The sequence below is a fragment of the Trachemys scripta genome, chromosome 1, assembly GCF_013100865.1.
Source record: "Trachemys scripta elegans isolate TJP31775 chromosome 1, CAS_Tse_1.0, whole genome shotgun sequence".
In the NCBI taxonomy this organism is placed as follows: Eukaryota; Metazoa; Chordata; order Testudines; family Emydidae; genus Trachemys; species Trachemys scripta.
This window is the reverse complement of record NC_048298.1, coordinates 303,745,626-303,763,447: the sequence shown is the minus strand read 5'-3', so window position 1 is coordinate 303,763,447 and position 17,822 is coordinate 303,745,626. Positions and strand designations below refer to the sequence as shown.

The 17,822-nt window shown below is 49.6% G+C and overlaps 1 protein-coding gene across 3 annotated transcripts in view; it reads right to left on the bottom strand.

The window, feature by feature from the left end:
- Positions 1 to 9,119: 9,119 nt before the first annotated feature.
- The window catches only part of ATP8A2 (ATPase phospholipid transporting 8A2), a 584,689-nt gene continuing 575,986 nt past the window's right edge, over positions 9,120 to 17,822 (bottom strand). For all 3 annotated transcript variants that reach the window (XM_034758733.1, XM_034758730.1, XM_034758731.1), the window contains exon 37: positions 9,120 to 9,520. In XM_034758733.1, coding sequence (XP_034614624.1) covers positions 9,423 to 9,520 — 98 coding nt within the window. In that variant the 3' untranslated portion in view covers positions 9,120 to 9,422. The remainder of the gene's footprint in view (positions 9,521 to 17,822) is intronic.

Below are 17,822 nucleotides of genomic sequence, written 5' to 3'. Positions count from 1 at the left end.
CTCCAGCCCCTGCTGGGAGCCCCAGCCCTTTAAATTACCCCCTGGGGAAGCCAGGCCACCTGGGTACAGCACACCGGCTCTTCCCGATATGCTGTACCAGGGCTTGGGCGCAGGGCCCTCTTAAGGGTGGGGCCCAATTCAGGGGAATTGGTTGAATTGGCCTAAAGCCGGCCCTGCTTTGCACGTCCACTGTTCCCCGCACAGGCACATGTCTGTCATTCCAGCTTCCCCATGTGGGTTTGAATATGCTGATGGGTCAGTAAACTGCCTCATCCTCACAGACATCGCTGTCCTTTAGTCAAGGAACCCAAAGGTAGTGGTAAGAGAACACAACAGGCCACCACCTAGTTTTGTAAAAAAAAGGCAGGTTTGCCCTCTGGCTACAGTCAGAAGCCATTTGAATAACAGGTGCAAGCTGCAAAGCAAGCCAGTGACATTCTTATTTTAATTAGCTAATGCTGACTTTGGGGCCTGATCCCTTCAATCATTGATGGCAATGGGAGCCGGAGCAGCCCTTAAAAATCACCCAGTAAGGTAATGAATGAGAGAGACCACAGCAGATTTGCGGGCTAAAACTTGACTGCATTTAATATTGAACTTCTTTGCTGTAACATTCAGGGTGGTGAAGAAACAAAAAATAAAAATCCCCCCATCCTCCCATCCAGTAATAAAAGAAATATTGTGGCCATACACCAATCAACAATATGGTTCAAAACTACACATTTACTAAGTTTGCCAAACCAGCTAACTGTACAAGTAAATGACCTTCATTTGTATTCACTTTGGGAGGGAAACAAACTCTACTGTAATGCACTGCTGCTGTGTGGAAACTACCAGAGGACATTAATAGAATGTGAAAATGGTAACACTTCTAGAAGGAAAAAACCCACACACCAGCGCAGCTCTTGTTTCTCTGCTGGGAGCCAATTAAACATTCCCCCACAGCATTGCTCCGCTCTGCATATCCAGATTAAAACCTGCCCATCTGAACCAATATTTAAGCAATTGGCACACAGATATGACAGCCAAGAGGGCACACGACTTTGCTCACTGATGAAAAAGATGCTGGTAAAGATCCTGTCACTCAAATGGCTGAATATTTGACCTCCAGGAACAATGGGCTACACTGCAGTTGTAGAGAGCCAGGTTATGGTTTCAAACAGAATGGAATATCTCCCATTCTTGCACACACACTCACACACACACCCCTGTCTCATGAGGCCTAACTGACTAATTGTTTTGCTTGCTCAAGCGCCCTGGTGTAAAAGGGATGAGGACAATGTCGAGCAGCTTTTCCAGTCTAATACCTGCTGCTGATGAAAGCTGTAAGCATTCACATGCATTTCCTGACCAAAGAGCCAGACCAGTGGGGGAAAGCAGAAGTGTACACAACAGCTGTTGAATTCTGTTTTCCAAACATCCCTGCAGATGTTTTGGAATCGCTTCATTAATGCCAAAATGATGTCTGGAACAGCTTCTCCCTGAAACCACCCAGCAAGGTAATCAGGCTTTAAAACACTCACAACCCAGTGCTCGTGTCGGCTTTCTTTCCTTTTGCTTCACCACTTTATAGCTGCAAGTTTGCTGATGTCATCAGCCAAGTAGAGGTGTACTTATGGCAGTCTCTCAGGCTATCTTTGATCACTGGGTTTTTCACAGGGCATCTCCATACTCAGGCCTGGCCATATGGAGGCTGTCGCTTTTCTGCTTTTTAGTTCCAGCTTGTGCCCATAAAATCCCCTTTCCTGACATTATTGTCTGTCTAGAAAAAAGTGTGGCCGCTGCCACCCAGAAACAGGCCTATCTCCTGCAGTCCCTGCTGAGGTGAGCTGCAAGTGTCTCTCCTGGGCTTATGGCTTCATTGCTGAGTTAACTTGAGTGCTTGGTACGCCAGTGTGTCCGCTTGACTGAGTTCACACAGGGGCTGCACTGTCTCATATGAGGTGCTAGGATTTCTGGGGGCACATCCCATGGTCCTTAGTGCAGCCATAAACTGAGCTGCTTCATGAACCTTTCCCAGAGTATTGTGAGAGAGCTTCTTGTTCGGCCTTCTAGCTAGACCCATGGGGGAGAGGAAATGGTGGGTAGGTACTGGAGGATGTGCTTGGCCTGGTTTAGCCTGCATCCACACTGGCAAGAGGGTAGAGCCCAGCCCGCGTGAAAGCAACACTCAGTCTGTAGCCTCTGGACGGGCCGGCAAGCCGAGGTTGGCAGCACCACCACCCTTGTGACAGTTTTTGTGTGTGGCCGTATCTGTGTCCAGCTGAGAGCTAGGATAGAGGCCTGAGTAAGAGGCCAAGTTATTGCTGCAGTCATGAAGCCCTATCTCTCTTGTCTTCAGTATGACATAACTCCAGAGTTTTCATTCTTTTTGGGTCTACAATGCAAACACTGCCCAAGAAATTGGTCTGTTGCCTACTCTGTCCCAAAGAATTGTGGGTGTTGGCTCACAGGTAGAAACAAGGGGAAGATTTTGTGTGTTGTTGGGGGGCAAGGGGAGGATAACTGGTTGAGGATACTGCTGCAGAGAGCGGGTGCTGGTGGGGCTCTGGTATGGTGCTCCTCTTCCTTTCCCCAGCCCATCTGCACAGTGCTCAGCTCTGGAGCAGCATTTGTTCACAAGGCATTACAGCCAGCGCCACAGCCTCTGGAAGCAGCACATCGCCCATCCCAGAGCGAGCCCTGTGTGCTTGTGTAAAAGAGCATGTGTGTGTTTGTGTGTAGGAGTTGCTCCTCCCCTTGTGCCCCGCTGCAATGTTCTGCCAATTTTTTAACATTCTTGACCAAGTGGGGTGTAACCGACTGGGCCCGCCAGGCAGCCATCTTGAGCACACATGCCATGGTCTGATAGACGCCGAGGCTGGAATGTGTTAACTGTGGAAGACGTGACCTCACTTGGGCATCACGTGTTGCCTGGCAACGGACTGCGGCATTCTGATTTTAATCTGGAAATAACAAGGGTTGGGGGAGCTTCCTTGACCCTACAGCACAGAATCTACTGAACTGTCTAGAGTCTGATGGTACCATCGCCCGAACTGGATGGAACAGAACTAATCATCTATGTGTCATAGGCCCCTTTTCTCAATGAGAATTTCCTCAAGCTCAGCTGGTAGATGGACTAGCCTTTTGAATCAGGAGTTTCTGAGTTCTATTGCTGTTGTTCTAAGTGGCCCTAAGGAGCAGCATTGCTTCTAAGTCTATTAAATGGCAGTAGCCGCTGGTGTGAGCAGCAGAGGGGTGGGGTTTGAACTCCTAGAAACCCCCAAGGTTTGCTCAAGGACAAATTTTGTCTAACTATGGGTGTTTCTGAGCAACCGTGTTGGGCTTGATCTTGCAAGATGCATTGTCCTCTGGGCCTGAGCCAGTGATGTACTTACAGACGTGCTTAATGTAAATATATTCCCACTGCAGACAATGGAACTGCTCCCATGCCTGAAAGTTAAGCTAGTGCAGTGGCTCTCAAACTTTTTTACTGGTGACCGCTTTCACATATCAAGCCTCTGAGTGCGACCCCCCCCCAATAAATTAAAAACACTTTTAAATATATTTAACACCATTATAAATGCTGGAGGCAAAGCAGGTTTGGGGTGGAGGTTGACAGCTTGCGACACCCCCCCCCATGTAATAACCTCGCGACCCCCCTGAAGGGTCCCGACCCTCAGTTTGAGAACCCCTGAGCTAGTGCATTGCTGAATCTGAGCCAAAATGCTCTGCCCCCCCGCCCTCAGGATTGAGCCCTACATGCACCATGCTCTCCATTCTGGATAGACTCAGATCTGCTTCATTGTATGTCAGGCCCTATTCTGCTAATGGTGCTTCTCAAGGAATTAGGCTCTGTGTTCCTGAAGCAGGATGTTCCAGCTCCACTGTTTCTGGGAATAGTCACGTGACCATGGTTTGCAGTATAAATAATAACCATAGTTTCTACTATATGCATCCGAAGAAGTGGGCTGTAGTCCACGAAAGCTTATGCTCTAATAAATTTGTTAGTCTCTAAGGTGCCACAAGTACTCCTGTTCTTCTTTTTGCGGATACAGACTAACACGGCTGTTACTCTGAAACCTGTCATAGTTTCTACGTGGCCGTAGACTTATTAGAACTCAGTATACCAAAGCCCAGCTACCTGATGGTTCACTGGCCCCACCTGACTCCTAAGAAGCTAAATATGGGGCTAGGTCTCCTGTAGAAAGGGCACTTGAGGGAAGTGAGTGAGGGAGGGAGGAGTATGCTATAGAACAGGCCTCTGCTCTTCGGTCATTCATCGGGCAAGTGCGTATACACTCTTGTATGATGAGCCTTTCACTACATAAGGGGGTCCAGACTGGTAGATAGACTGATAGAGCGCTGGTAAGAAACCCAGCTGTCATTTTCATAATTATCTGCCAGTCTTGTCCTATCTCCGACTTTGGCTTTGAAAAACATTGGTGTGCACAGCAGTAGTTGCTAGTTGTACTGGACACCCAATCATCTGGATTTCAATTCACAACCTCTCTTTCTTTGCACATCAGTGTATCAGGTACTGCCCTGGTTACAATGCTCTTTTTCATCACTCTCTCGCTATATATATTTAGGGTCATCAGCAGATGAAGGCATCATTACAACAGGTGACTGAGTTTTACACTACTGCCTCAACTACTTCAGGTCTGTGACCTCGCACAATGCGTCAGAACTAGGCTAAAACATTTTGCCATGTTTCAAAACTAGGTGAGAGCTCATCTAACTCCACAGGGTTTCTTGGGTGTGAGTCCCATTAAAGCAACTGTTTCCAGTTCAAATCCCTGAGTGCTAAGCGTAAGGGCAAGAGCACACTCCCCAGAGTAGTTTAAAAATGAAATTAACATGACATCCATGCTAGTTATAAAGCCCTGGCTGCTTGCAGAACAGACACCAGAACTTCACTGATTCATGCTGAAGCATGGGAGAACCAGTGCAAATTACTACATTTTTGTGAATTAACCCGTAAGGGTGAAATTAACCCCTGTGACTAGGGTGGCACCAGGCTTATGCCCCACTTAAGTCTTGTGCTGGCCCTCTGTACAGGGCTGAATGTCACCCTAAGTGAACAAGCACAAAGCTGGCATCACAACATGGACTTTTCATGTATTTTGCCCATCTTAGTTTAGTTTTCGTTATTTATGATAATTGATATTCTCCTAGCAAACACAGTGTAATATGTGCTGTAAAAATTATGTAATCTCAGTAATAGGAGACTTCACTGCAGCATCTGCTATTAACTGTTAGCTGAGTAGTGGAGAGAGAATGCACATTTTTGGCAAACATTAAAAAGTGTGTGGTCTAGTGACTTGCAGATTAGTGAGGTTTGACTGTTATCTTAATTTACAGCCCATATAGTTTATGTTAACTCCACATACATTTTTAAATATATTAGCAACTTAGTTTGACTCAGATACTTTTATTAGTTATTCACTGTTCCTCCTTGACAAGTTATTACTGACTTCTTCTGCTTGCTCCCTACAGCAAGACCTGAAGCTCTTTCAAGGAAACAAAAATGTCAACAGACTTTTCAGCAGCGCTCAGCTCAAAGCCTAGTTCACCGGTTTTAATTTACTAGGCATTTTGTTAAAGAAACAGTCGTTTCCATGGCCCCCTCCGGCTTGTGCATTGTATTGATCCGAAGGGACAAATAATGTCTGTTTTTCACAAAGGAGCCCAGGAAGAGACACGTCAGCTGTCCCCCAGAACTGGCAGATTGGTCAATGCAGAGAGCTGCCAACGAGTCCATTTTCTGGTCAGCACTGAAGTGTTAATACAGACTGTCAAGCCGAAAGCTTTAGCTTATTCTGCTCTGCTTCCCTGTCTAGTTGATAACATTTTCACCGCGTTGTTTCAAAGACTGCTCCTGCTGCTATATGCAGCTCTGTGATGGCACATGGAATTTTGTTGATACAGAGCTGTTGTGCTTCTCTTTTTTGCTAATATGTGCTGGAATACACCTAATCACTGTTCACAAAGACAAGGAACTAAAACAGCCAGGATATAGCCTACTACAATAGATCAGTGCTTGTAATGACTCCGAAGGACAAGAAGAATGCCAGGTCTTGACCTGGGTGGGTGCTACAGGATTAACCCAGATCCACAGTAAGGTCCTACACTAATGATAAAATTTGACCTACCAGTCCCCATGTCACATACTGTATAGCTGTGTGATCAAGCCCAGGTGTAGTTTTCATTGAGTTGACATTAACGTATGTATCTCAGTTCAATCCACTAGTCACTTTAGTGAGGGTTTGTGTGTGACACTCTCTGACCTCCATGTAGAGCTAGGTCAAAAAGATATAGCCCATAGTCAGTGCTAGTAACATAAATCACAGCAGCTGACAGCTGCTCCTCCACAGCATCCCTCATTTTGCTGTACAAAAGTTTGTTGCATTAAAAAAATAACTGAAGCGAGTACGGGGTCTTTCTATGCTCCCCTCAATGCGCAGGCTTAACTTGCATTACTGTTTGTACAATTTTTATGTACTTTTTCACATACTTTTAAAAACCCTCTGAAAGTACTTAAATGTTAACATTTGCAGTGTAGTTTAGAGTACAAAGGCTTATTTTTGTCCATGTAGGAAGTTAATTTTACTCTGTGGTGTTGGAAAAGGAAGAAACAGCAGCTTTGTCCAAGTGCAGATTTACCTTGTGTAATTCTTAAGCAGGACTAGTTTCTGAATAAAAAGAAAATGTTTAATATGTTGGACTGCCACAAAAAGGTTCTAATACGCCTGAGATCAGGTTTTGTCTTTTGTTTATTTGCCCTCTCTGTACTCTCTCCTTTATGCCTCATCCATGTCTCTGTCTGTCTGTCTCACACACACATACACACACACACACGCATGCACGCACACACACACACAGAGCGAGAGCGAGCCCCTTGACATTCATGCCTGTGGCAAATTACTTGCAAGTTTCCCTCATTGCATAATTCCCTCATTAGCACTGTAACTAGAAGGTGGTGACTTTTCCCTTCAAATCATCACCCTAATCCAAGACCAATCCTGCATGGTACTGTAGGACCAGAAAATTTACTGTTCAATGTGAGAGAAATCTAGGCCTTAGAGGTGGCACTGGGAATTGAACTGTGGTGTTCAAGTGCTGGAGTTCACTCAAGACCCTTAAGTCAGTGAGCCAAGCTAGTGTTTTGCTCTTGCTTGCTGAGCATAAATATTCATATTTGAATTACTTTCAAATAGACTTAAATCAATAAACGTTCTGGATGATGGTCAGTAGGGCAAAAACAGTGTCGGCTTATTAAGTGCACATGTATAGCTTATGCAATAACTGAGAAAGTTGGCTGAACACAAACTGCGCAGCAATATTTACTTTATGCTATTCAAAAACATGGTTTGGTGACTAAAATTAATAGGCCTCGTCTGGAGGACAGTGTTAGCTTTCTAAGGGCTCTATTCAGTTCTTACTTCTGCACCACTTCTTTCAGATTTTTGCATACTTCCAACACAGGCAATAGCAGGCCTGTCCCATTCAGAAAGTAAGTCAGTACAACCAGGGCCGATGAGAGCGGGGCGGGGGGGAAGCCGGTACAAATTACCAGGGCCCGGCGGTCTGGAAGGGGGCCCGGCTTCCCCCCCCCATTGTTGGCCCTGTTTAGCCGGTCCGCCCTTGCTGGGAGGCCCAAAAATTTTTTTTCACCGGGGCCCAAACCCACTCTTGGCGGCCCTGAGTACAACCAGCATTCCTTCCAGCTTGCTGGATTCAGAACATATCTCAGGAAATCTGGGGAGTACTCAGTTGTTGGATCAGATCTAGGAAGGGAACTGGCCCAGTTGAACCCACAAACAGCTGGCCTTCTCTTCCCATCATGGCTAGCAATGCTTTTATGTGACAACATGAACTGGTGCAATCATCCCTCACTTACTCTAAAGCAGCTGTGGCAGTGCTCGGGGGTGAGCTTTTCAAAAGGCTGAAATGTGCTCAAACAATGTCTCCAAAGCATTGGGCAGAAAGAGGCTTTTTTTCCCCGTTTCAAAGTTGGGTTTTTTTGGGTACGAGTTCCCTCCAGACTCCATGGTCACAGAGAATTTGGTAACGCGCACTGATCTTTTCCACAGCCGTTCCCTTCTTGCGCAGACATTATGCACATTTTGGCATGTGACAGTCCAAAATGTATTCTTGTCCCATGAGTTTACATAGAATTCACCAGCAGAGGATGTAAAGGCACCAGATTTTCAGACATTAGAAAGGAGAATGTGAACCTCAGCACTGGGAGGAAATGTTGAAGCAGTTTCTGTCCCTGCTCACTCCTATGAATCCCAATAATCCTTGCACTACCCAACTCTTTGCTGGAGGTTGCTTCCTTGCTGCAGAATAACATGGAAGATACACTGAGCATTTCAGTTCTTGATGTTTTGTTATATATTCCTCTACCTCAATATAACTCTGTCCTCAGGAGCCAAAAAATCTTACCGTGTTATAGGTGAAACTGTGTTATATTGAACTTGCTTTGATCCACCAGAGTGCAGCCCCGCCCCCCCCCCCCCCCCGGAGCACTGCTTTACCACGTTATATCTGAATTCGTGTTATATCAGGTTGCGTTATATCGAGGTAGCGGTATAGTTTAAAAAGGGATGTCTTGTGCCCAGATTTGAAGTTCTCATCCACGTACAATGCACAAAACTGTTGGAAAGGGTTGTATATTTTTGGATATTCCCTGTGCAGAACGCATGCAATCACTGCACCTGTCCTACCATGCGACCCGAGGGATCTATAGATACTTTCCATGTGAATACGTTTTTTAAAGAAAGCTAAGATAAAGAATCCTGTAAAAGGTCATGAAATATTATATAGACTGAACTGCCATACTGTGTTAATTTGTCATGACTAGGTATGCAAAATAAGCACTTAACTTTTCCAGCCTACCATATACTGTGTTGTTTTGTTCAATCAAAAAGTTTATACCTAATTTGTCCATTTCAAAATTCAATCAGCTAAAGTAAACAGTGAATGTTATAGAGTAAGACTCACATGCAGCTCTGTGTACTTAATCTGTAAGTAACAAAACAGGAAATGTCAGTACCCCATTCCAATTAAGCAAAGGCCAATTTCTCATGGAACATAAATTCTTTACTTTTCTCCCAGAACAATTTATACTGCTGTTTTAAATAGTGGTAAAACATAATGTTTTTAATTTCACACCTCACATAGCACAGTCAAATGCTTCATAACAACATAAACAAAAGTTAGGCGGAGCACTGCGCTAGATTTAAAACAATGATTTCCCCACAATGTGTGCTCAAGGTCTGCAGGGGGAATACATAATAAATGTGTTGGCTAAGGCCACAGAAATGAGTGTTCCGGTGTTTTGGCTGCTGCTGCCAACCTTAGTCAAGGATGCGTTAACAGTGGATGCATTGATCCAAATCTCATTACTCCCACCACCAATCCAGGAAAGAACTGTGTTATTCTACTCCAGCTCTCTGTTTGGTAGTGTCGTAGGATCGAACAACTTGAGACTGAGAAACAACTCCATGTTCTTCTTGAGAAAATGCATACCCATCTGAAAAAGTGAGAACAAAGGCACAATGGAACCAATTAGAGATGATAATCACAGTTAGACATTACTATATTACACTACTGGCGCGGTGGGGGAAGAGCACGTTTGGTTTTACCAGCGAATTAGATTTCTGTGACGTGTCTCCCCTCTTCTGGAACATGGGCCGTGTCACCAATGTGATTAGGACAAGCTGCTGCTAAGTTTTTGTCACTCTTCCCTCCTCTCTAGAGCAGCCCACTCTAACCAGGCGATAACTCTCTTTCTATGCCAACCTAACTAATAATATACATCTGTAAAAGGAGGCAAATGATACTGACCTCTTTTGTCTGAAAAGCATTATGTCAGAGCTAGATATTAATTACTACTGAGAACAAGCCAATGGGTTGGTTTCTTGGTGGAGAATCTGTAAAGACGTCACAGAAATAGAATTCTCTGATAAGTACAAATTTGCCTTTCTGCTCAAGGCTCTCATTGTCTGTAATATCATACCTAGCAGAACTTGAGAAACCCAGACTGTGTGAGATGCTAAATCTGAGAGGAGACTATGATTAAGGCTACAATTTTTTCACGGAGGTTGTAGAAGTCACAGAATCCATGACTTCCAGCAACCTCCTCCCAGCTGCTGGGAGCTGCAGGGTCCCCATGCTGCCTGCAGCGGCCAGGAGATGTGGGGTACCCCTCCCCGCCTGGAAGGGGTCCCCGGAAATCCTGACTGCCGCGGGGGATCTCCAGAGCTTCCGGCCACCACGGGCAGCAGGGGTATTCCAGAGCTCCAAGTGGCTGCGGGCAGTGGGGGCCCATGTAGCTCCAAGCTCCCATGGGTGATGGGGGCCCCAGAGCTTGGAGTGGCCCCCATAGCTGCCGAGCAGCTGCAGGCGGTGTGGGGCCCCGCAGCTGAGCTCCCCATTTTGTCACGGATATTTTTTAGTAAAAGTCATGGACAGGTCACGGGCTTCCGTGAATTTTTCTTTATTGCCCGTGACCTGTCCGTGACTTTTACTAAAAATATCCGTGACAAAATCTTAGCCTTAACTCTGATTAGTGTTTCCAGAGGACTGCTCTCACTACATTACAGTTAGCTGCAACATCTGAAGACGCTTCTTCAGCTACCCTAGAGAAATGGGTGATTGTGTAGATATACAGGTGACAGCCTGACAAACCTTATTGATTTTTCTCAGTCAAGAGGTTAACGTATCCCAAGTGGAGCAAGCTTTAATATTCTTGGGTAAGTCTCCGAGAGCATATCCTTTTGGCCTGCACAAAACGGGAATCCTTCTGACAAACACATTTTGATTTTTTTTAAACTCTCAAGTTCTGTTGAGAAAGAATTTCAGGTCTCTGACAACACCCAGGGGATGCCAAATTATTGATATAGTAAAAGGGAAGGCTCAAGAACTGACTCCTGTGAAGCTTGGAACTATTTTAAAATGAGGCTTGTCTGGAATATTAGGAATGAGAAAGTGCAGCACAGGGCAACAATGTCTTTGACACCTAGTCAGCCCTGGGGCCAGGTGGGGGAGTCCCGCCCAGCTGTCAGTGCCCCAGACTTCGGCTGTCAATGCCCCACTTCAGTCAGTGCAAGGGCTCCTGGTGAGGACATGCACCACCGGCGGAAGGGGGGTGTCATGGAGTGTGGGGGAACTCAGGGCCCTGCACCCCCGGTTTCCTGCGATTCACCATGACTCTCAGCCAGCCAGTAAAGCAGAAGGTTTATTTAGATGACAGGAATACAGTCCAAGACAGGTCTTGCAGGCACAGACAACAGGACCCCCCTCAGTTAGGTCCATCTTGGGGTCCCAGGGCATCCCAGCCCCCCTTGGGAGGTCAGAGCCATCTCTGCCTCCCAGCCATCTCACCAGCCAACTTCCAAAACTCTGCCTTCAGCGACCCCTCCCACAGCCTTTGTTCAGTTTCCCGGGCCAAGGTGTCACCTGGCCTCCAACCCCTTCCTGGGTTCTCATGTTACATGCTCAGGTATTCTCCTTCGGGCAGTCTCCCATCCCCCAATGCAGACTATCCTAGCCACACTCCCCTGTCAGCATTCACAGACCACAGTAAGAACAGTCCCAGTTCGTCACATCTCTCCCCCCTTCGAGACCAAACTGAGCAGGGTCACTTTAGCCAGTGACCCGGGGAAGTTCGAACCTACCCCCGTTCCCATGGATGCCCCCGCATCCCTCCCATTCCTTGGTGAGAATTACACCAGGCCCCTCCAGTTTCACGCCCCCCCTTAGGTCGGGGGTGCTTGATGGCACTCGCAGTTTGCATGTGGGCAGGTTTATGTGGCCTGTGCCCTTTTCCCACCCCAGTACTCCTGGGGTTCCAACTGGGCTGTGGTCTTCTCCCAGCGCTCCAGTCTGGAGGTCTGTGCTTTGGGCTCTCTTGGTTCAGAGCCGCCCTTTTAACCTTGGCCACCCTCCGGAAAGGATCCTCTATGCTTGGCAAGGGTCCTAAAGCTGTTTTCCCCTTGTCCTGGGCCTTCCTCCCCCTCTGACAGGGGTCACAGGATCCGCAGTACTGTCGGACAGTAACAAAGACCCCAGGCCAGTAAAAGCTCCGTAGCAGCCTCTGCTGGGTACGCCAGGTTCCCTGGTGCCCTGAGAGGGGAATGTCATGGGCCTGGCACAGCAGCTGGCAGTGATACTTCTGGGGTACCACCAGCTGCCTCCTGATCCCCCCTGACTCCATTTTCCCTGGGGGAGCCCATTCTCAGTACAGGAACCCCTTCTCCCACAGGAACCTTTTCCGGCCACCTCGTCCCATGGTCTGTACCGCATTGAGGTCGGCCAGGTCCCTTATCTTCCGCAAGGAGGGATCTCTCTGCAACTCGGCCTGGAACTCAGCAGCTGGGACAGGGATGGCCACCTGCTCTTTCTCGCCGGCTGGGTCTGAAGCTGCAGCCTCCCTGAGCCGTGTCCCTGGGCGTTCCCTTCCCACCAGGTTAGGGTCCTGCGCCTCAGGCAAGGCACCCTCCCCAAGGCCAGGGCGGAGTGCCCCTCGCCGGCTCTGACTGCGGGTCACAACCAGTGCCCTTTGGGGGTTGCTTGGCCAGTCCTCCAGGTCCCCCCCCCATCAACACCTCAGTGGGCAAATACGGGTGTACCCCCTCATCCTTGGGGCCCTCCTTGGCCCCCCACTTCAGGTGTACCCTTGCCACGGGCACTTTGACTGGTGTCCCGCCCACCCCCGTCAGGGTCAGGTAGGTGTTGGGCACCACCTGATCTGGGGCCACCACCTCGGGCCAGGCCAGCGTCACCTCTGCGCCCGTATCCCAGTATCCATTGACCTTCCTCCCATCCACCTCCAGGGGAACAAGGTACTCTCTCCGGAGGGACAGCCCCGCGCCCACCGTATAAACCAAAAACCCTGAGTCTGGAGCATCCAGCCCCCCAGAGGAGCTGGCCTGGAGCTCTCCTCCCTCCTTAGCAGGTGGTACTCTGCCAGCCCCCCTTCCCTGGGAATGCTGCCTCTCGCCTGGCTGGGTCTCTACCCAGTCAACCCTCTGTGGGTTTGGTCTGCTCAGTCTGTCCCTGAGCCTGGGGCACTGGGCCCGTATGTGGCCTTTCTGGCCACAGTGATAGCAGCCCATGTCCCATGGGTCCCCTTGGGTGGGTCGGATGGTCCTGACGCCGGATGTTCCCCTTTGATGGGGTTTTTCTGTATTTTCCCACGGGGAGGTCCCATGGTGACTCTCTCTCTGCGTTGTGGTGGGACTGTTCCTTTGAGACTCCTCCCTGTTATCCCCTGACCAGCTCTTCACAAACTCATCGGCCAGCCGGCCTGCATGTCGCGGGTTCTCTGGTTTTTTGTCCCTCAACCACAGCCTCAGGTCGGATGGGCACCGCTCATACAGTTGCTCCAGTACCAGCAGTTTAACCAGGTCCTCCTTCGTCTGGGCCACATCTGCCCACTTGCTGGCATATCCCTCCATGTGGACGACTAGTTGCAGATATGAGATCTCAGGGGTTTTATCCTGACTCCGGAACCTTTCCCGGTACATCTCAGGAGTCAGCCCAAACTCACGTAGCAGGGCCTTTTTGAATAGTTCATAGTCCCCTTTCTCCGCCTCTTCCAGTTGGCGGTACAATGCCACGGCTTTGGGGTCCAGTAAGGGGGTAAGGACCTGGAGTCTGTCCGCGGGATCAACCTGGTGCAGCTCGCAGGCCGTCTCAAAGGCATCCAGGAAGTCATCCATGTCCTCCCCCTCCTTACATGGGGCCAGGATGCACTTATCAAAGGGGGAGGGATAGCTCAGTGGTTTGAGCATTGGCCTGCTAAACCCAGGGTTGTGAGTTCAATCCTTGAGGGGGCCACTTAGGGATCTGGGGCAAAATCAGTACTTGGTCCTGCTAGTGAAGGCAGGGGGCTGGACTCGATGACCTTTCAAGGTCCCTTCCAGTTCTAGGAGATGGGATATCTCCATTAATTTATTTATAATTTATAAAGCTCCGTGCAGTCTTGGGTCCCCCCTCACTCACCGCAGCCGGGGGCTCGCGGCCCCTTAGCCTGGCCAGTTCCAGTTCATAATGCCTCTGTCTCTCATTCTCCTCCCGTTCATGCTGATGCTGTCTCTCTTCATGCTGTCTCTGTTGTTCACGATCCTCCAGCTCTCTCAGTTTTAGCTCTTTCTCCCATTCCAGCCAATTCCGCTCCACGGATGCCGAACATCGCCGGGAGGATCCTCTGCTGGCCGGCGAGCTTCGCCGGGAGGATCCCCTGCTGGCCGGGGGGGTCACGGCGCCTTCGGTATTTGCTGGGCTCCTCCCCACCCTTCCCCTAGGCATAGGAAGGAGGGGTCTCGGGAAGCCCTCAGCAGCCGGCTGACCACTCCCAGCTGGGACAGACACTGGTGCCTGCGCTGCATTTGCCAGGCTGCTTCCCTGAGACACAGGGATCAGTTCATTCGCGCGATCTTCCGCCTCCAGCTGGGCAATGAGCTGTTCTTTGGTGAGCCTCCCAATGCGCAGCCGCCTCTGCTTGCACAGCTCCACCAGGTCGCTCTTAAGCCGCTTGGCATACATCTTCCTGCTGGCCACTCACCGGCCTGTGTGCTCACAGCTCCCCACAGTTCCCAGGGGGACCCCTAGTGTGCCAGCCCTTCTCGAGGTCACCACCTCTCTGCCAGGGTCGAGCTGCAGACTCCTCCGCCCCTGGGACCACTCGCTGCGATCCCCCCGGGGGACCCTGTTACTGCAAAAGTCCTTCTCGCTGGTCACACACTCCCAGGGGTAATAACCGTCTCTCTCTCACTCTTCAGCACGCCTGGTCCCCGTCAATCCCCCTTCGTTTTACTGCTCCCCAGTCACTTACTGCAGGAAGCGCCGTCCACGGGGTGCAGTAGATCCCACCGCTGCCACCAGTTGTCACGGAGTATTGGGGGACTCAGGGCCCTGCACCCCCGGCTTCCTGCGATTCACCATGACTCTCAGCCAGCCAGTAAAGCAGAAGGTTTATTTGGATGACAGGAATACAGTCCAAGACAGGTCTTGCAGGCACAGACAACAGGACCCCCCTCAGTTAGGTCCATCTTGGGGTCCCAGGGCATCCCAGCCCCCCTTGGGAGGTCAGAGCCATCTCTGCCTCCCAGCCATCTCACCAGCCAACTTCCAAAACTCTGCCTTCAGCGACCCCTCCCACAGCCTTTGTTCAGTTTCCCGGGCCAAGGTGTCACCTGGCCTCCAACCCCTTCCTGGGTTCTCATGTTACATGCTCAGGTATTTTCCTTCGGGCAATCTCCCATCCCCCAATGCAGACTATCCTAACCACACTCCCCTGTCAGCATTCACAGACCACAGTAAGAACAGACCCAGTTCGTCACAGGGGGATACACCAACAGCCGATTTAATTACAACGGTGGTTGTAGGTCGACCTAACTTAAGTCAACCTTATTTTGTAGTGTTGACAAGCCCTAAGTAACCTCCATTTCTTCTTCGAGTGATAGTCCCCAAGTATATTCCACATGTGGGTGACTGGCAAATGGTGTTCTGACTGGAGGAGGGTGAGGGGAAGCTGGTAGCAGAGATGCTTGTAGTACTGTCATCCTTACAGCTGCATCCGCAGTTGTGGCTTGAGATAGAGCAGAGTGTGTCGTGAACATGTGGAAAGAGCTCCAAGTTGCTGCCCTGCAAATGTCCTGCAGTGGAACATCCAATAAGGATGTTGTGGAGGCAGCTTGTGTTCACGTTGAGTGAGCTGTAATACCCCCAGGCTAAGTTCCCTGTAAGCTGTGTGGCCGCACAGCAGCCTATTTAGCCCTGTGCAGGGTCTCAGAGAACCTGCCTAGGGGCCTGCCGGGGCGCTCCTCCCCCAGCCCCAACAGGGATGCGGCCCGGACCTACTGCAGCTGGGGCCCTCAGATCTGCCGGGGCAGCACGGCCCAGCCCAGGCGCAGCTGGAGCAGCCCAGCCCGGCCCCTGTCCCAGACCTGCTGCGGATGGGGGAGAGGCGCCTATCCTGCAGCCCCAGTCCCAGACACATCGCAGTGGCAAGAGGCGCTTCTCCCCTCCAGCCCAGGTGCTGCTGTGGGGAGAGAGAGCTGGGGGGAGTCCTCTCTCTCTGCTGTAGCCCCAGAGCACCCTCCTGTACCCCAAACCCCTCATCCCTGGCCCCACCCCAGAGCCCACACCCCCAGCCAGAGCCCTCACACACCTGCACCCCAACCCTCTGCTTCCCAAACTCCGAATCCCTCAGCCCCACCCCCACCACATAAATTTTGTTATGTGCACCGATATGAAGGTGACACATCACCTTCATATCGGTGCACATAACAAAATTCATTCCGCACATGGGTGAGAAAAATTAGAGGGAACACTGCCCCCAAGGACAGGGAAAGTTTGTTGCCATGGTAGAAAGATCTTGGGATCAAGCCATATCCTCAGAGAGGATTTCTAAGTGAGTTTCAGGACGCTGAAGAAGTGGGCTGTAGTCCACGAAAGCTTATGCTCTAATAAATTTGTTAGTCTCTAAGGTGCCACAAGTACTCCTGTTCTCAAAACAGCAAAGAGTCTTAGCGATTGTGTGAGGGGTTTGGTTGTTTGCAGACAGAATGTCAGGGCACACCTGATAATGAGGGAGTAAAGTCTCTTGCCTTCAGCAGAAGTATGGGGTTTTGCGAAAAATACAGGTAAATGTATTGATGGGGATTGATGTGAAACTCAGCAGCAATCTTGGGGAGGAATTTGGGGTGTAACCTAAAGGAGACCTTCTCTTTGTGAAATACTTGTATGAGGAGGGTCTGCCATCATGGCTCCTAGCTCACTGACTCTTCTGGCCGAAGTGATGGCAACTAAGATCACCACCTTCATGGTCAGGTGGGTTATCATGGCGCATGCTGCCATAAGTTCGAAGAGTGGACTTGTGAGCATTGACCGAACAAGGTTACGGTCCCATTGAGGCATAGGGTTAATGATCGGTGGGAAGGTCCTGCTCAAGCCCTTCATAAATCGCACAGTAGCCAGGTGCATACTGACAGATCATCCCTGCACTGGAGAGAGGAAGGCACCAATCGCTGATGGGTGTACCCAGCGCAAACTGAGGGCCAGACCTGAAGGCTTTAAGGAGAGGAGATAATCTAGGATAACTGGGATGCCCACATTATCAAGCGAATGTTGGTGATGATGTGCCCAGGCCAAAAAGCGCCATCACTTAGCCAGGTAGCAGGTGCTAGTAGAATATTTTCTACTTTGGTTAAGGATTTCCTGAACGGGGTGGAACCTGAACATTCGATTTCCGATGCGCTTCCAAACACCAGGCCAGGAGGTGGAGTGAACCTGGGTTGGGATGCTTGATTTTCCCCCTATCCTGGGTTTGGAAATCCTGATAAATGGGCGTGCAGCCATCATTAGGAGTTCTGTGAAACGGAACTGTCTGGTCCAATAGCATCCTAGGATGATGGTGGCTCTGTTGCAATGGTTCTTCCAAACAACTTGTAGTAGTGGGGAGATGGGAGGAAAGGCGTATCTGAGGTTGTCCATTCAGGAGAGCGTCGCCTTGGAAATCGTAGCCTGTGGCTCCCATGGAGCAATACATAGGAAGTTTCCTGTTCGTTTGAGATGCAAAGAGGTCCCATAATGGAGTGGCCCATTGTGTGAATGTGTTGGTTAGAACTGTGTTGTGGATCTCCCATTCAAGGTCTACAGAGAAGCTGCAGCTTAATTTGTCTGCCAGGGAGTTATGAACACCTGGGAGATATGCGGCCTGTATTCTAATGTGGTTTCTGATACACCAGTTCCAAAGTCTGACTGCTTTCAGGCAGAGGAGACGAGATCTCACTCCTCCCTGTTTGTTTATATAGACCACTGTGGTG